The sequence below is a fragment of the Gymnogyps californianus genome, chromosome 2 (assembly GCF_018139145.2).
Source record: "Gymnogyps californianus isolate 813 chromosome 2, ASM1813914v2, whole genome shotgun sequence".
NCBI classification, from domain to species: domain Eukaryota; kingdom Metazoa; phylum Chordata; class Aves; order Accipitriformes; family Cathartidae; genus Gymnogyps; species Gymnogyps californianus.
In genome coordinates this window covers 91853986-91873945 of record NC_059472.1, presented here as the reverse complement: position 1 = coordinate 91873945, position 19960 = coordinate 91853986, and the positions used below count along the sequence as shown (strand labels likewise).

Below are 19960 nucleotides of genomic sequence, written 5' to 3'. Positions count from 1 at the left end.
TTAACATTTGCTTACAGAAGCAAAGTCAACTTCAATCTACACTTGCTGACAGAGAGGATAATATATTGCAGACAATTCTGTTTTATCCATGGGTCTCACTATATTAAACTTTTCGTTTGCTTCCCCTCCCCCTACTCTTTTGTTTTGTTTTAAAGCAAACCTTTTTTGGATTAAAAATATTTCAGCTTTATTAAGGAAACCACAGAATCAATGGAAAAATTGCCCTGCGAATGGGAACAGGTTTTCATGCTAGATAGTGTTACATGTATTTTTCAACCATTAAATTGCAACAATATTACTGTTCTTAGATTACTAAATCTACACTGACACCATCATAAATTACTTCTATTGATCAGTTGCATGTCATTATTGTGAAATTTTGACTTCAATATGACTTGATGCTAATCATCAGATTTCCAATTATTTATTTTAAGTTGAAGCATTGGAGAGAAAGCTCAAGTCGTTTGCTTTATTTAGTATAAATAAAGAATACCCTACACTAATATTTATAGAGGAATTCTAGTTCAGTAAGAACTTAACCACAAATGTAAGGCAACGAATTACAAGTAATAAACTACTTACACAATTTAAACAAGGTTAACAGTATGCTATTCTCCAAAAACTACCCAAAGTTATGGTCTTCAGCTGACTTGTATGGCATTCTTTTAAATCTTAGTTAGCATCCAGCATTTACAGTCCAACTTTCTAACGCATATTTCTCATCACTGTAAGCTATTTAATAAAAATAACACAGCAACAAATATAGCTACACTATAAAATGCAATTACTCACTGGAATTTGCAACATTCAGTAATGATACTCTGATACATCTAAGTGTGACAAGACAAAAAAATGCACAACACCTAGAAATACTGATATCTGAACAAAGTTGAAGTATTAGACACAGAACAGTAACAAAAACCTGCAAGCATGAAATACTCCCAAGCACTGTAGAGAATCCCTTTCAGTGACTTGAGTGGCCTTCGGATCAGACCTCATGATAAGTCAATCAGTCCCATTTTCCTTCATTAAAATTATTGCAACCAGCTTCAGGAAAATCTAGTACATGAAAAAAACCTGAAAGGTTTTACAGGATTTCTTGTGTAGTACATTTGAAAAGATTTCTCATTTATCAGCTATTTACATACCATATTGTTTCAATTAAGTTGTACCTTTTGAAATCTGCAGGAAGAATTACATACCGTTTTATTTCAGATAAAACTTGCAAGGACTGCTACTATAATTAAAGTTTATACATGGAAGAGATTACAGTATAGAATAGATCAGTATCATAAATAATTAGCATCTTACATTATCCTCTACTCAATGCAATTTTTAGTCTTTGTTTTTTCAGTGGAATTAGCATTTTAGACAATGTGGTTTTAGTAAACTAACTGAACCTTTTACTAGCTCCATAGACTCAGGTGTGCTGAATGTATGCAATGTTTTCAGGAGCATTTTTTAGAGCTTTGCAATTGGATTTTACTGCTCAGCTAAATACATAGGTTGCATGTGCCTTGTAATTAAAATACATCATTTCTGGAGGATGTTCTTTGCCACACTGGAGTTTTAGAGACTAGTCAAAGGAAAAATATTACACCAATATAAAATTAGAAAAGCTCCACAGAACTCACAGCTTGTTACACAAACACACACACAAAGCTTTAAAAAAATTTCAAGTATATTAAGCATATTAAAATCTTTAAAGCAATGCTTCAAACTTCTAGCATCCTTTAATTTGCTTTTACATCCTTGTTTGATGCTGTATCCTTTGTTCTGATGCTATGCCAGTGAAATTGCATCACCATGAAGCAACATTATGCAAGAATGTCTGGCTAAAATTAAAATGCTATTTCTCAGCATCACATAGTTACAGCAAAAATGCAGTTCAGGCATTCATAATGCAATTATGCAAGCCAATATATTCAGTAAATACTTAATGAAAAAATAAGGTAATGGAAAGCTAGTAATGGATAGCCATATAGGAAGATAAACCACCAGACTGCTCCTCCTGTTGCTCTAACTATACTTTTGGAGTCCGAGTCTATCACCAAAGATGCTCGATACAGCTCCACTTCAAAAAAGTCAGAGCGATAAAAACTAACAGAAGTTGAAGAGTTTTTCATGCAACAGCAGACAGTACTGAATTTAAAAAAAAAAAAAATTTCCAAACAATCTGCTGCTATGTAAAACATACCCAACTTCTCTGCAAAACAAGTTGCATGTTAGGGCACAAACACAGATAAAGATGTTCCCTCTCTCCAGATCCAAGCGTTTCGTACAAGCAGGGAACGCTCAGTTGTTCCTAAACTATAGCTCTTCATCATCTCTGAAGAGAACTGAGAAATTTCCTGAATAACAGTTTTCTGCCTGCTAAAATATAACACAGCAGCATCACAATAAGATTAAACTGCAGCAACACTATTTAAACCAATCTGATTCCTAACTCAGATGGATTATCAATAAATACCAGATGTACACTGCTTACAAAGTAAACAATCATCTTATTCACAGGAGACACTCAGTTAAGACACAATATTCTAAACAGATTCCCTCAAGAGCATTGCTATAAACAGAAAAATGAACACAATATCAAGTGATCCTAAACATCCCAAAATGACAACTTACATTTTTTCCTAACAGATATATATTTTTCAACATGGATAAATTGAAAAACTATGTGTATTCCTAACATCCACAAAATTTATTGACACTAATGAAGTAGCAAAAAAAAATCTCATTACAGTTCTGGAGCTCATAAACAAATTATGTTTCATCTTCAATTTCTAAAACGTTCAAGGAAAAATAGAAACTTGTGTCCATGGACTATTGTAACAGTGGAATTAATCCCTGCTGATATAAATGTGTTCTGTCACTCCTGACCACACAGCCATTCCAAATCATAGGTTCTGTGAGCTTAAATGTGCACATCTCACTGCAACAGTTCTTTGACAGAAATGTTTTGTGTGCTTTAAGTTATCTCTATGCTGTTTTATGCTCTAAGAAAATAAGCAAAACCAATTTTACCACAGAAAATATTTTATTTCTCTTGTTTTGCATGCCTGTTAAACATACAGAGTAGCTTTAAGACGCACAGTGCATTTCTTCCACAGCTGAAGGAAGTCAAGAGGATACACATACATTTTTAAAGCTGCATAAACCACAAAGCCAAACTTACACAGAACAAAGAACAAATCTAGCGTTACTCAGCAAGAAAACTAGAAACATGCACGCACACATACACCCCGGCAGTCCTAATAATCCTAAAGGAAAAAAAGAAATACTGCTTTGTTATGCAAATATACCATTTCAAAATTGAGAAAATTAAATGATGTCATTCAAGCTAATATCCTTACCTCAATGGAAAAGAGGCAAGAGACAACAACAACCCTCCCTCCCCACCAACCCCCTTGCAAACATTTATTTCAGTGAGGTTTGGCTTAAATAGGAGTCTGTAGCACTTAGCCCCAAGAAGAATTACACAGAGAGTTTTGGAACTGCTTATTTCAAAAAGTTAGCATTTGTTCTGCCAACCTAATTTATCTGAATAATCAATGCAATGCACATATTATTGCATATTCAGAGATTTTTCATAGATTTCATTTCTAGTGCTTAGAACAGCAACTTCACAACCACATTATTTCTTCCAAGAATTTAATATGCCTCCACGGAAGTGTGTTCAGAGGCACAATAAGAATTTTAAAACATGATATACCAAATTAATTTAATACTTAGCAAGAGAAAAAATGGATTAAGATAGCTTCATATTATTACTCATCCAACAAATCACATGCATTTCCTTCATTTAATAGCAGTGCTTTACCAGTGTTCAAATAGCAGATATTGCATATAATTGTTATATCAAATTTTTCTTAAAATTGTCACTTTCATTTTAAGACATTAAATAAAACTTTAAAAAACCAAACCAAAACACATGCAGACCCACTCATCCAGCTGCATGAGCAGTAATTTCACCATACTGAAAAAGCTCTAGAAGTCAGAGCTATTATATTAGCACTTTCTGTAGTGTATGATGAACAATACTGAAAATCACCTACACTCCTGTAGACCTGCGTTACCCTCTGATCTCAGTAAATTGTAGCAGCTAGCATGAGTTGCAACACTTCAAAGTGAATCAAATATGTTTTTCTTTAAACCTGTAAGAAATAAATTACATGGTGGTTTGGTTTTCTTGCTAGCCTGCTGAAGGGGGTGGATGGATCACTAAAGTACCAAATCTGAGAAAAAGAAACATCATATGAGAAACAAGTTGTTATCAAAGTAGAAACCTGCCAGATATCACCAAGTTGTTGTAACAATTTTTCAGGCAACTGGGTTAAAAAGCATTTGTTTACAGAAAATAAAACCCTAATGAGGTCCATCAGAAATATAAATGGTAAAGCCAATGCTCAGCCAGGATGGTTGCACTCAGAGCCGTAACAAAAATAGAACGTTTTATAACTTTAAGATAGCACCCCATATTGACTTTTCCAGCCTTGACATAATTTCTAGACTACTCTACTCACACTATAGTAATAATAATTTCTCAACTTCTTTTCTATCCTACTACGATATCTTAAAATCCCAGGGCTTGAGCAATCATTGACATCAAAGCCTTCAATTCCACCTTTTATTTTGGGATCGTCCTACTACAAAATTTTAGATGCAGATGAGCATACAACAAAATATGTTAATGCCTAGATGACTGCAGCTATTTTGCAGCCATTAATTTTGTACTTAATAAATACTAAGTCAAACACTGTACTAGTTTTATTAATCAAACACTTCTAGAGAGAGATCTGCAGCTTGACTCATTTTAATAGCAAATCTAATTTTGGGGATCAGAGCAGAACAGACTGCAGCTCTTTTTCTAAAAACACTGACATTTGAGCAAACTTTACGAAAGAATGTTTGCCTGATTGAGGACTGACATTTCCTTTCTCTAACTCGCTTAACTGAAAAATAGGCATTCTGGCCAACTCCTACAGTACCCCAAGGCAGCTGTATATCACTTTCAGTTGCAACTTGTGAATACTTTCTTTTTCTTTCTGTCTCTTTATTTTGACATGCATATTATGTTAGCTGATTTCAATCATGTTGCATGAGTGGATGACATACCTTAAAAGATTAAGTTTTGCCACCTGGGACTATTCCAGAAATTCAGTACTTTATAGCATCTCATACCCTTCTTCATCCTCTATGCGCCTGCATTATCAATAGTAGCTTTCTTTCCTATTTTATGCCTAACGACAAGTTGTTCAAGGCTGCAGTTGATACAAGTCAGCTTGAAGTGTCATTCCCCTCTCATTCCCATTACAGGATGGAGCTGCTCCATTGTGTACAACGCTCTGCTGCCATCTATTTGACACAAGAAACACAACGCTGCAAATGCCGCAACTGGTTTTGCCTTCCCTTTCCCCCAGCTTTCTCTTCCCCTGCAGCAGCTGTTAGAAGAAAACTATCAGAGAAGTTTTTGATCACTCCTCCCGGCTCAGGCCCAGACGCAGAAATCACTTCAGCAATTACTTTGCACTTAAAAATAGCTACAATTACAGCAGAGATTTGGTTATTGAAAATAAAAATAGAATTATATAATAAACCACTCTTCTCTAAAAAGGGAATCCAGTTTAACAACCTTCTTCCATTAATACCCTCAAACAAGAGGCCAGTTCCAAGGTTTGCTTTAAAGCAATTATTTTAAAATTTGTAATTTAATTATGTAGCAACAGAGCTCACTGAGGGCTTGATTTCAACAGCTACCCAGACCTAACTGGGGCCATGGCACTGAATGAACGTGGACTTGCTGGCCACCCCCCTTCACTATGCCAGACTTAAAATTCAGAAGTCAGTTAGGAAGTCAAATTACGGAGCCTTAAAGCAGAAACCACACACAAAGCATGAGATGAAGGAGGTGGTATTTTATCCGTCATCGGGGTCACAAAGATAAACACCACTTCATTCATCACAGCATTCAGCCTGCTTTGTATGCAACTGCACAACACAGGAACAGCGGCTAAAAAAAGTCCCTAACTTACATTTGTAAAACATCATACAAGAGACACCCACCGAAGCTGCAAAAAACTCAAAAGGAATCTATAATCTTCAGTTACAGATTCATGACAGCGTACATTCTGCTCTTTAATTACCAAGCCATATGGAAAAATCCTGTTTCAGGGCTCAGTCTGGTCCTTTTCACATCCCTGATTAAGTACTCAAATACTTCATTTTTTTACATGGTTGCTTTCCCGATACACTTAAGTAACATATTGGTAGAAATGTGCTTCAGCATTTACCCTGGAAATGACCCATAAGAAAAAACAACAAAATGAAAGATTAAAAAAAGCAAAACCGTAGCAAGTTATTCACACAAACTATAAATAAGGCCACTGTGATCCAAAAAGCATATGAACTTTTGTATATTTTTCTATAGAGGGGGAAAACATACCCTACCTCACAGCAAGGGTAGGGAGAAAAGGAGGGGTTTTGTTGAGGGAGGGAGGGGGCAGGTAAGGAGAAAATGAGAGAGGTGGAATAGGAGGGCACAGAGGCAATACCAGCCTGCAGCAGAAGTCATGAGATCATCTGTGGCATTAAAACATACCCATAAACATAATACCATAATTTTCTCATTGGTATTGACACAAATAGTACTTGGTTTGGGGAGCAATTTGTTCATGCTTAGATTTACTAATACATACTAGTACCACTGAGTGCATTATTCCATTGTTCTTTTTATGTATTCATAACATTTGCAGCCATAATACATATATTTAACTATTAGAGTTAATCTGTTTAATAAAATTAATAGTTGCACTAAGTTCCTTAGTAACACTTGGTTTTAAATCTATTTAGTCTGACAATACAAGCTGCAATTACAAAGATTGTGTAAAGTTGCCATAAATATTTAGTGGACCAAGTGAAGAGACATACAAAATTCCAATTGCTAGCTATTACTGGAATTACCTTTCTTTCTAGGCCACACACAAAATCTGTTTGAACAGGTACTGCAAGTATTATATTTAAAAAATTGCCCAGAATAATTCAAGTGCAAAATTACCTAAAACCTGATTGCTTAAAAGGAATTAGATTACTTAAAGAGTTTAAGCTACACACAGCAGCACAACACATATAAGCATTTGAAAGAAACACTTGAGAGGCTTATTCTGCCCTCTGGTGCACTCCATCCCACAAGGACACTGCATCCTGCACAAAACCCAGGAAAGCATCCAAGCAACTCCAACAGCCTGAAGTTAAAGCAGTTAAAGGGTGTGCCGAGCTACATTAAGACTCTTCAGCACCTTACAGGATCATACCCTGGATGATACCAGCATGAGCAAAAGCAGTAAAGCATTCTGCAGGACAGAAGGTAGCCCAGCTTATTTTTATTCCTTTGTATTTACGGCAGAGAGCCTAATTGCCCTGGCTAAGGACCAAGACCACATCATGTAAAGCACTGTGCAAATACAGAATTTGCTGGTTTGCATAACAATTTTCTAGTAAGGTTGTGTTCACGAGGCTGGTGTTACGAGCTGCCACCACCTCTAAACAAATGACAGGAGATGGACAGGTACCCAAGCACGCCACAGAACATGGTACCACAGGCCCATGCAGGGATCCTACGCTAATCAGAGGTACCCTGGGGCAGTAGGTTCTATATTTATAGTCTTATTAGAGCACAAATCAGGTTTGGAAACTCACTTTTTGGCTAATAAAATGAACTGCCATACATGCTAAATTAGAAGTAATTTGATATCATCTTGAGACAATAAAATATTCTATAAAGCATAACTATAAAATTCTCTAACTCCATAAAATTAAGGTCTGTTAGGCTTATTTTTGCCTATGAATAAGTCTTATTACACCTCTACAACAGTGCTGCTAATATTCTTTACAATTAACTAGACTAGATCTTGTTACACTGAACAGCCAAACTGCTTGTTTTATAAAACACACAAAAAAATACATTAATTTTCTCAGAAGCTGTGAGCTTCTTCGACATTCATAACAAGCTTAAAACCTATGCAATAATATAACAGCACAACAATGCATACTGAACAATAAGAACCATGAGGTACAGTACATAAAACATTTATTATGCAAGCTGTAATGTGCATTTCTAAGCCTTGTTACTAACGCAATAGTGGAAAAGCTTTACAATTAATTCCCTGAATCATTTAGCCTACAGTTTCATATAAGCAAGATTGTATTAAATTAAAGAAACCAACTTTCACCATGAGGAAGCATTGCAGGGCTGGAACCAAACTGGGTAAGTACACAGTTAGCAGATAAGCACATAAGTAGCATCATTAAGATTACTGATTGGTATTTATGTGTGATAAAAAAACCAACCCTACAAACTACCGGGGAACATTCCTGTTTAAGACATGGACTACAATACCAAAACACATCTCCAATGCAAAAGATCTATTTTCAGAACGAATCTACCAAATAGGCAATGGCAGCAATCACTAGAAGCTATTTTACTTCAGCGTTACTGAGATGGTTAAAGCTAAGCCAAACCAAACTGATGGGTTTTCAAAACAAGGATCCTAACAGAGAGCTGTTCTGTAAGGAGGGCACGTTCCCCAACCTGGCTATTGAATGGCATGAGGACAGACCTTGAAAGAATCCCAGAACTCAACAATCAGGAGACTTCAGTTCTCAGTTCTGACTTAGTTCTGGGCTAAGTTATTTAAGCTTGTGCCTTGACTTTCCTCACAGCTAAGTACTCACTGGATACATGCAGTGGAAGTACCTCCTTTCATATGAGACTGCCTCAGAGTGACACCATCCTCTCTTACACAGACTTTCTCATAGACGATTTTCAGCTATACTAACTGCATGGATAGAAAGGGGATGAGGAAAGGGGACTGCACCTATAACATCACTGATAAAACCTGCAGGAGAAAGTCAGCAATAGATATTTTTAATTATTTGATTCATTTGTGTCCTAAACAGAAGGATGCCAGCTTCTATGCCATGTGCCAAACACTTTCTTCCTCACCATGAAGTTGCACATCTCCCCCAGCAATTGTTCATAACCAGAGTTACAACTAACTGCAGGAAGAAGCATCCCATAAAAGACTATGGTGGGAAATGAAAAAGACAACCTGTTTCCCATAGGGTTCATGGTCCTCAGATCAGGAGGAGTCCAGGAATGCAAACAGGCTTTACAACATGACTTAGTAGTGATAAGGCTTTCTTCAGATAACAGGAAGAAAACACACATTCATAGATGCTGGTCCTCATGACGGACTTTCACCATCCTTCCATCTGCTGTAGGGACAACACAGCAGGGCACATGCAATCCAGGAGGTTTCTGGAGTGCATTGATAAGCTCCTGACACGGGTGATTGAACAGCTTACAAGGGGAAATGCTATGAACGTCCGATTCTTACAGTCAAGGAAGAACTGGTCAAGGCAGCCTTAGCTGCAGTGATCATGAGATGGTGGAGTTCAGGATCCTGAGAGAAGGGAGCAAGACAAAAAAGCAGGATCACAATCCTAGACTTCAAGAGAGCAGACTTTTGCCTGTTCAGGAATCTGCTTGGTAGAGTACCATGGGATACAGCCCTGGAGAGGAGAGAAGTCCACAAGAGCTGGCTGATTTTCAAAGATCTCCTCCTCCAAGCTTAAGAATGGTCTATCCTGACAAGTACGAAATCAAGTAAAGGTGGCAGGAGGCCTGCATGATGAATAAGGAGCTCCTGACCCAAGCATAAGAAGGAAATGTGTAAGAGGTGGAAGCACGGACAGGCAACCCAGGAGGAATACAAATAGACCGTTCAAGTAGGCAGGTATAGAGGTAGAAAAACCAAAACCCATCTGGATTTGAATGTGGTGAGGGACATGAAGGGCAGCAAGAAGAGCTTCTACAGGTCTATCAGCAGCAAAAAGACGATCAGTGAAAATGTGGGCCTGCTGCTGAACAGGGCAGGCAACCTGGTGACAAAGGACACTGAAAAGGCTCAGGTATCCCACATCCTCTTCACCTCTGTCTTCACTAGTAAGGCTGACATTAAGAAATCACAGGTCCCTGAGGCCCATGAGAAAGTCTGAAGCAATGAAAACTCACCCGTGGCAGAACATGATCAGGGGAACATTTACACAAACCAGACACACACCATGAGACCTGGTGGGATGCATCCACGAGTGCTGAAGGAGTTGGCTGACGCCATTGCGAAGCCACTCCAGAAAGGTCATGGCAATCAGGGAAGTTTCCTGACAACTAGAAGAAAGGAGATGTCACTGCTGTCTTCAAGAAGGAGGATCCAGGGAACTACAGGCTGGTCAGCCTCACCTTGACCCCTGGGAAGGTGATGGGGCAACTAATCTGGGAAACCATCTCCAAATGTTTGCAGGACAAGAAGGTGACTGGGAGAAGTCAGGCATAGATTTATGAAGGTGAAATCATGCCTGACCAACCTGATAGACTTCTATGATGAGATGACTGGGTTGGTGAATGAAGGAAGAGTAGGCTAGATGAGTGGACGGTGAGGTGGATTGAAAACTGGCTGAACTGCTGCGCTCAGAGTGTTGTGATCAGTGGTACAAAGTCCAGCTGGAGTCCAGTCACTAATTGCGTACCCCAGGGGTACACAATGACCTTGACAATGGGACAGAGTGCATCCTCTGCAAGTCTGCAGATGATACAAAATTGGGAGGAGTGGTTGATAATGCCAGATGGGTACACTGTCCTCCAGAGGGACCTCGACAGGCTGGAGAAACGGGCAGAAGGGATTTTCAGGAAGTTCAACAAACGGAAGTGCAAAGTCCTGCAACTCCAAATGAATGACCCCATGCACCAGTACATGCTGGGGGCCGACCAGCTGGGAAGGAGCTTGGCAGAAAAGGCCCTGAGGGTCCTGCTGGACACCAAGTTGACCATGAGCCAGCAAAGAAGGCCAACAGCATCTTCAGCTGCATTAGGATAAGTGTCACCAGAAGGTCAAGGGAAGTGATCTTTTGCCTCTGCAGTGCTGAGTGGTGAGACCACTGTGAATTCTGGGCTCCCAGTACAGACATAATGGACCGCAAAGGGCCACAAAGGGCTGAAGGATTGGAGCATCTGTCATATGAGGAGAGGCTGAGAGAGCTGGGTTTGTTTAGCCTGAAGAAGGCTCAGAGGGGGATCTGACTGATGTGTATAAAAATACCTGATGGGTGGTGGGAAGAGTAAAGATGACTGAGACAGACTCTTCTCAGTGGTATCCAGTGACAGGAGGCGAGGCAATGGTCACAAACTGAAACACAGGAAATGCCATTTAAAAATATGAAAAAGTTTGTGGTGGTGGGTGTTGTTTTTTTACTGTGAGGGTGATGGAACTGCACAGGTGAGGGAACAGGTTGCTCAGGGAGGTTGTGGAGTCTCCATCCTACTCAAAACTTGACTGGACAAGGTCCTTTGCAACCTGCTCTAGCTGACTCTGCTTTCAGTAAGGGGGTTGGACTAGACTGTCTCCAGAGGTCCCTTCCAACCTTCAAGCACTCTGTGATTCTGTAAAATTATATGATGTAAACTTTTGCTTGTGTACTTCAAGTTTCCCTTCCCTGCAGTAATCTCACTTTCCCACCGCCCAGCATGCAAGCTATAACTTCAGGATGCAGAGACACAGGTGAGCACAGGTTTTTACATAAGCTGGAATTTTCCTCTACGGGCTCTAAAGACCTTGTTGCTATTTCTTTTGTTTCTTCATCGTCCCTTCTGCCACTTTACCCTCCATGCAGCATGAAAACAGACATAGTCACATTAACAGGCATGGGGTTGAAATCAATTAGTAGTTCATAACATGTTTGGTTCACAGCAGTTAGGGGTCAGTATTTGATGCAGATAAAATCACAAAATAATCAGAAATGAGGAAGTCCTTTAATTTTGCCAGCATGGGGAAAGAGGAGACTAAAGGCCTCGCAGGACTGAGGGCCTTCTCTTTGGAGAGCATGAAAATATAGAAGGAAAAATGGAGGAGCTAGAGATAAAGCTGAATTCAATAGACACGTGTAAAGAGATCCTTACACAAGTGAGGGGTTATATGCCAAAAGCCCCTTGATCTTTACATTTCACCTTTCAGCTAACAGTGGTAGGGTTTGCTTCTTAAAATTAATTCCTGCATGACTCCAAGCACCCGTATGTCTGCAAGGACTAAAAACTAAATAGAATCTTAATATCCCCTAAACTAAAGAACAAAAAAACCCTGTATGCTTCTTGCAAGGTGAAAAAAACCAAACTGAGCATTTACTGACTTTTTTAGATGTACTTACATGCAAGTAAGTTTTTACTCTTCAATAATACATCCATGTTGCACATGTAAGAACAGCTATCACAGAAAAGTAAACCCATTATTTTCATATCTCATAAAACACATTCACTATAAAATTTCTGGCAACAAATGCCAACAGTAAGTAGGCAAAATAATCTTCTACTACCCAATACAATTTAAAGAAGTAAACTGAGCAATTGTGGCTATCTGTACTACAGCCAAATTGGACTAAGCTATTTAATACATGACTACTAGGATAGCAATAGCCATAAAACCGGAGCCATTTCTTCAGTCCTACGTTTAACTGCTCAGTGCAACAAGTTTCAAGTGCTGAAAGCAAGAGATCTTTTACTAAGGTGACACTGACTTTTTGCTTCAGAAATTTGTAAAAAAAATTTACCAGCTTCACCAGTTCAATACAACTCAAACCAAAAAATGTTACAGCACAGTCAAATACTGATGAGACCACTGTCCTTCAGGAAAAAATAGTTACAAGTTCATATCTATCTATGTATGTGCATCTACGGAAACACTGTGCAAGAAGACACATTTATATAATTTCAGCCAACCTAGCATTTGGATAATTGATTTTCAAGACATTCAACAGACAGAGGGATATGAGCATCCATAGAGTTATGGATAACAGAATTTAGATTAACCCATCTGCATGCTACCTATACACAATAATAGATTATTATTTAGAATTAATATACTGTAAACAATCACTCCCATGGAACCTAATTAAATGAATACAAAACATGGTCAACACACTGGATTCCCAAAGCACCAAAAGCCAAAGTAGCAGGACATATAAAGACTGGATAGAGAAAATGAGGCTAAACTGTTTACTTAGTAACACGAAGTGAATGTGCTACTGTTTTCTGAACATCCAATGGAGAAGCTACAGTGCTGAGAGCTAATCCCCATTTCTCACCAAAACAGACAGGAATGCACACTGGATAATTTGTTCCTACTGATGATATCATTCTGTTAAGTTTACTGTTTTTAATAAGGAGCAAGTTTCAGTCTTTCACTTTCTCCCCTGTACAAGATCAGATCAGCCTCTCAGTGACCTACTTTATGAGTCATAGTCCTCACTATTTATGATTCAGAAAAACGTCTTCTCTGACAGTATTTCCCAGACTACTGTGGGTTCATTCCAAGAACCAATTTCATCTTCATTGGTTTCCTACAGGAAACCAGACCAACTTCCTATTATTTTATTTTCCTTCATTTCAGCATGGCTCACAAACTAACTGGAAGTGAGAGTGATAGAAAACTTTATTCTGCATAAACACAAGCCAACATAAACACCACCAAAAAATACTGAAGACGTCACTGGTTCAAAGTCACCAGAATGTGAAGCAAGCTAAGATTAGAAGTGCTTTTCCCTCCTTCCCCAAACATGATGCATGCAGGCAAAAACAGTAAGTTTACACAACCAAAGTTTAATGGTAAGAGTTGTTCAGGTCTCTGGTGAAGACATTCGCCCCTAACACGTGGCCAAGTTCTACTCCCTCTTCTAACACTGGGAGTTGTTTTAAAATGGTAAGCACTGTTGGACTGCTTTTAAGTCCTATTGATACTACAGTCAAGTCCCCCAACCATCCCAGTCAACAGACTTCGGGTGCCTAGGTTCTCTCCTCAATTGCGACAACAGAAGTATTACTGGAGATGCTAGGAAGCATCATAAGCACACCCTGAAGAAGTCCATCTAGACTTCCAGTAGAACTTCTAACATTGCCTAAGTATTGGCCTGCTGCACTCAGGCTAGCTTCTAAGAGAGCCATTTTGATGTCTCCTCATTGTCCAAGGCACATTAGATCTCCAAAAGCCAAGACTTGGTGCCAGATCTGCATTGGCTCAAAATATTTATGTGGTGATATACTTGAAGAATAAACTTTCCCAGAGCCCATGGCAGTGTCATGCAAGAACTTATAGCAGCATCACCACCACCACCCCCCTTCATGCCTTCCCAGTGCTGTGATTTGAGCTGTTGGCAGCTGCAGCAGCCACATGGAGACAGTTTAGGACTAGAACGTTAGTACCATGCTAACACCACCTAAGGGACACAAGTAATTTCCATGGAGATTGTTATCCAATGCACTAGTTCAAGAAAACAAATGCTGAAACACCTAGCTGTGGACTGCAAATACCCAGCAAGGTTTGCTGGCTCAGGCCTCACTCTGCAAAGCAGCAGCTAAATTGCCTTCTGGACCAAAGCTGCCCTTGGACTCAGGTAGCCTTGTTCTTATATTGTTGTACCTGAGCTAATAAACCCAACCAGACTCATGTTTAGCACAGGGCAAACTGGATAATTCAATAATGCAAGCAATTTAAAAGCAAAATTATTCTCATTTCAACTCTATATTCTGCTGTTTGTCTTGTCAATAACTGCAGTCTTTCAAAATTATTTCCTCTTGCTGGGTTTCAAGGCTTACAGAGTGATAGGAACAACACATTGCTTTTTGTAGGAAGGCTGACCTACAAAACTAAAGCCAAACTGATTTTCATGAGGCTTAAAGGCTCCTTCGGTTCTCACCTCAAGAGAGGCCAGGGAATATTACCACTTAAGGATACTTTCACATTGCACACAACAAGGACAGGACATGTGACTGTCACACAATTTATTTTAATGACAATTTGCTACCTGGCCATCAATTTCCGTTTGTAATCATGAAGTGAAGTATGAATGAGGTTTTTGCAAGTAAATAGAGGTTACCTGTTAGTAAACTGAGCTTCTCCATGATACAGCAATGTAGCTTAACATATGTAAAATACAAATTAAAGTTATCCTCTCTACTATTCATTTTATTTCCTTATGATGCAGCAGTACTTACCAGGGTCAAGTTACTAATTTTCGACAAGTCCTTTCTGTGTCAGTTTCTATAACTTGATTTTTCCAACCAAAAACCCAGAAATGTTATAATACTGCAAGTAGTAGCAAAGCTGTTTTCTCTATTTGTAGGTCAATCTTTTGAAGAATACCACCTGCATGAAAACTGGTATAGGCAAAGCCTTTCTAGAAGTGACACACTCAGATACACGTATTGATATTAATGCAAACAGAATAATGTGGTTCTAAGTGCTGTTTGGCCTAACAACGCTGCAATAACTTCTCCACTAGGACTGATCAGCAGCAAACTCTACAGCAAAAGTTGTTTCACATGGCAGAAAAATCAGCTTTTGAAACCTGTGGATTTTGTTGATAATGACAATTTAACCTTACTTATTCTGACATCTTAATATATATTCAGTAGCAAGACTCATGCAGTAATTCAGCACTGCAGCAAACACAACTGTCTTGACTTAAGGCAGCATTTACCTGTCAAAGTTAGCAGTTAAAACAGCTATAAACGCTGCAGTCCAAAATAATCAAAGCAGTATACCACCACCAACGCACATTCACAATTCCCGGTGCTAGAAGGTACTCACCTTGACATGGCTCTGAGCTCCCAGGTTGTATATCTCAGTGGGTTTGACTTCATTAATGATCTTCACCAGGCAGGTGCTGTCCGTGAGATCACCATAGTGCAGCTTCATGTCTTCAGAGTTTAAGAACACAGAGTTAATACACTTTAGTCCCAGAACAATAATATGGCACTCTTGGTCCAAATCCTATTCCAGGTTTAAAATCCAAGTAAACATTTATTAGAAATAGTTAAGAGATCACCGGCTGAACAAGGTTTTGCTTTTTTTTTTCCCCCCTGCTTTAAGCACAAAATATATTTCCCTGCAGGAGTAATGAATACCATTTCAGATTCTCTTTTCAATAATCTGATTTACCTAGCAACATTTACATAATTTGTTTAATAGTTTACACTTCATTAACCCAGGCTGTTTAAATCAAATCAATGTCATATACAGAATTTCAGCCACAAAATAAAAAAGCATTATTTAGTTTAGGCTTCCAATCTTTCACTCACAAAGGTTTTTAATAACTCCTTAAGCATACATCGATAGCTTTCTTCTCCTTCCCAAAATGTTGCACATGTTTAAGTTCCTCACTGTGAATAATTTCACAACACAACAAAAATGCTTCAGCTGCCTACAAGATGAACATTTTGGTAACATTACAGTACAACCCACTGCATTTATTATTATTGTTTTTCCATTTAAAAAATATAGATACACCCTGGAAAGGAATTTCAGAGAACATTGTAACTGTCAATGAAACATGCTTCATGATATTACACAACAAAATCTCAAATGTGGTTAGATATGTCAGTCACACAGCTGTTATCTGTCCTTTCCCGACTGAGTTACTTTCTAATTTGTGTGTGAAAAAGTAGGTAAGAGCATGAGACCAGCTCCTGTCAAAATTAAAAGAGCAGATTGCAATGCTTATCAACTTGTCCGTGGTTTCAGACCCCGACCTGTCAGGAAATTATTCCAGAAATTAAATTCATTCTGATTAAACAGGTCTCATTTTCCTTATTAAAAAAAAAAAATAAAAAAAAAAAATCACACTACCACACTACTATCCACATATCTATTCAACAAAAAGAAAAATCTTGTTATAACTATTGATGAATTAGCTTTTTACATTTACTTGCCATATTTATATAGATTTTCATTTGATGTTTTTGACATTAATAAATTTATGTTTACATTGCCCTATCTCCAGGAAAAAGAAGAAATTCCTATTTCTGTACAGTTCAGCAGTCTTCCCATTTGACAATGGTCACCACTTTTTTGGGGCTGTATCATCTACAGATATAGTCAACTTGATTTTTTTTTTTTTTCCAATCCTGAAACCAAGAAATACAAGGTTTATTACAAGAGACTACCATATGAATCTACAGTACATTTTTTTAAAATGCTGTAGAGATATGTGAATTTTGTTTTCATTTAAGCTGGTTTGGGTTTTTTTTATGGTTTGGTTTGGTGTTTGGTTTTTTTTTTTTTTTAACACTTTAAGGCAGCAGGGAAGTAATAGATCATGCAGTTCTCAGGTGTTCAGCTTTGCACATTCCTATTTAACAGGTACTTGAGGCTCTTCAGGTTCATAAAGTGATACAGCCCAGCAGGTCACAGTATATTCTTGAAGTCTGCTTTTACATCCACATTACTTGAAAAGGACAGTTCTGAAGAGACTTCAAGACCCAGTTGAAGCTGTGGCTAACAGGTAAGGGAATGGTAATGCAACTTTTTTTTGTTGTTTTTTTAAAGAAAGAGATAACTGTGATTAAATATGAGGGCTGGCAAGCAGCTTATGACCCTTTTTGTGCATACACATCAATTATCCATGGTGTGAGCTGCCTTCATTCCTGCCACCAGTTCTATACAGGCTGTGCTGGAACAACACCATGTTTCCACTTGTATGGAATGCAATCGTCCTGCTTCCCAAATGACATTCAGCACATGAAAGCAGTTCTGCTTATGGGCCACAGCATGCAAAAGATCCAAAATGGTTATAGGATAAAACTATTTGGATATTGGTGTTAACCTGCAATCCTCAAAACTGTTGGTGTCCAGACCACCTTAACAATTGCTGCATTTTTCTTGCAACACTAAATAGTGACCAAGAGCAAGCACCACCTAACCAATTTCTGTGATGGCAGTTACCACCTTTTTCAGGACAACTCTGTGGGCTGGTGGGAGCAGGGAAGAACCCCAATGCACTATCCTTTCTGCACCAGAAAAGAAAGCTTCCTCTAGGCAACAGGGATCCCTCTTCTTCCTCTGCTTACCTTGGCTGGGAGTTAAACAAAATCCCCCTGCCAGCTGAGCCAGCCTTTCAGAGAGGATGGAGCAGAGGACACTGCTACAAGAGGAGGCCCAGGGAGCCGCAGCAGGTCTGTAGGAGCCTTAGGGTCTGAAAGCGCAACTGGTTCCTCTCCAGCCTAAGCAGCAGCTGAGCCGGAAAGAGGTGCCACAGCCAGGCTCCCTCTTCCTACACCAAAGACATCCAGTTCTGCCACCATCCCCAGGCCAGAGAGCAGTCTCAGAGTTTCCCAGGGGAAGGTGGGCTGCCAGCTGGGCTGAGCCGAGGATCAGAGATACCCTCCCACGATTACCTTAAACTTAAAACTCTCAAAGGGGAATGCCCGTCTTGGTCTACCATCAAGTCTTCAAAGCTTCTTGTCCAAATGGCTTTTTTGAAGGGAATAGGGCATGAGGCTTTGTTCATTTTCTGACCCAGGAAAAAGAGGTCTTTCAAGAGTAATAGGCTAAGTGGAAAGACTTACTAGAAATGAGGTTTATTTGGTGCAAAGATTTATAAACACAGATCAAATGTCAAAACTTTTGGGTTTTAGTAATATTATCCAATTTAAAAATCTCCTTAGCAAGCAATAGCTGGAGGGCTTCGCTTCAGGAAACACCTTGTTTTCCTTCTTGTTCTCCCTACTTTTTTTTGTATAAAGAAGTTCACTGTCTATAAAGATCATCATCTTGCAATGTGTAATCAATTCCTCATGGGAAGAACACATAGGGCAAAGACAAAATTAGGGTTTGCTCACATCAACCACTATTGCTTCTTTGCTTCCTCCAGTACTGCCTGGAAACCCATTGTTTCCAAACAGTTTCCATGGAGCAGCCTTTCCTGAGATTCCAAGTCCAATTCCTCCTCCTCCTCCCATTCATATGGCTGCATTCCTCAGTTAAAGGAAAATGAGATAAGAAGTGGGGAAAAACATTTAAGGTCTGCTTTCTTTTTCCTTTCTTCCATCCCTTTCCTTAAATGTTCATATACATATTCATCACTATCTACATTGTCTTCTCAAATCACTTTTCGTATTCACAAGATGGTCCTCACAATGCATAGGTTCCTGTTTGATTTCTTTTGCTTCATTTTACCTTGTGAGCCACGAATGTAAGTCATGGGAAACACAGTTCTTACATTGTCCTGGACGGAAGCACAGGTTTCAGTATTCTTCATTAAGACATTTTATTAAATTTTACCCCTCTCTCAATCAGATATTTTAAGAAGCAATGTACAGTAAGTAGCAACTATTCACAGCAAATACCACTGAAGTCATGTCAGAAATTAAATGTTTTTTAAAAATTACAAGCAAAGATCAAGTGAAATCTAAAAGTTGCATTATATATTACAATTTGATAAAATTAGGCTCTGTTTAACCATGGCGGGAAGCAGACTTCAAAAGACATGAGATTTATTTATGGCATGGAGATATTTAGTGGCAACAATACCTTAAATCAGACTATTTAGGACAGTGTCAGCCTGCACAACTCTACAAAATATGCATAGTGTAGAGAACTATATGCCTGTTAAAATGCTCAATCCTTCTGCTGAACTGGAGACATCCAATATTTGAGCTTCTTCTCATTAAGTGACAAGTTAACCTTCTTTAAGATAAAATACTCAAACAATTTTTGCAAAGTGTACACTAAAGGTAATAATTTCAGCTTTCCAAATTATCATCAGTAACAGAGAATACAGTGAATTGTCAGCAAAATTCCAAGAGCAATGCTTTTCCTTCAGGAAAAACAGGTAATCATTTCCTCAGGTGCAGAAATTCAGAAGGTCCAAAGATTCATTCTTCCTGTCATCAGTAAGAATTGATCATGTCTTATTCATGCTGTCATACAGGTTGTCCCCAAACCTTCACCTCCATCAGGCACTAAAAAGCTCATGAGGAAACAGAAGTGGAGTGCTTAAGATAACTGCCTCAAAAAAAATCATTTTACTATTCTGATATCTCAGTGTTTTCAACCTCACATAGCTTTTTGCAGGCCCA

The 19960-nt window shown here is 38.6% G+C and overlaps 1 protein-coding gene across 1 annotated transcript in view; it reads right to left on the bottom strand.

The window, feature by feature from the left end:
- GMDS (GDP-mannose 4,6-dehydratase) overlaps window positions 1-19960 on the bottom strand; it is a 433748-nt gene that overhangs the window by 336839 nt on the left and 76949 nt on the right. The window contains exon 4 of the mRNA XM_050891480.1: window positions 15693-15802. Coding sequence (XP_050747437.1) covers window positions 15693-15802 — 110 coding nt within the window. The remainder of the gene's footprint in view (window positions 1-15692; window positions 15803-19960) is intronic.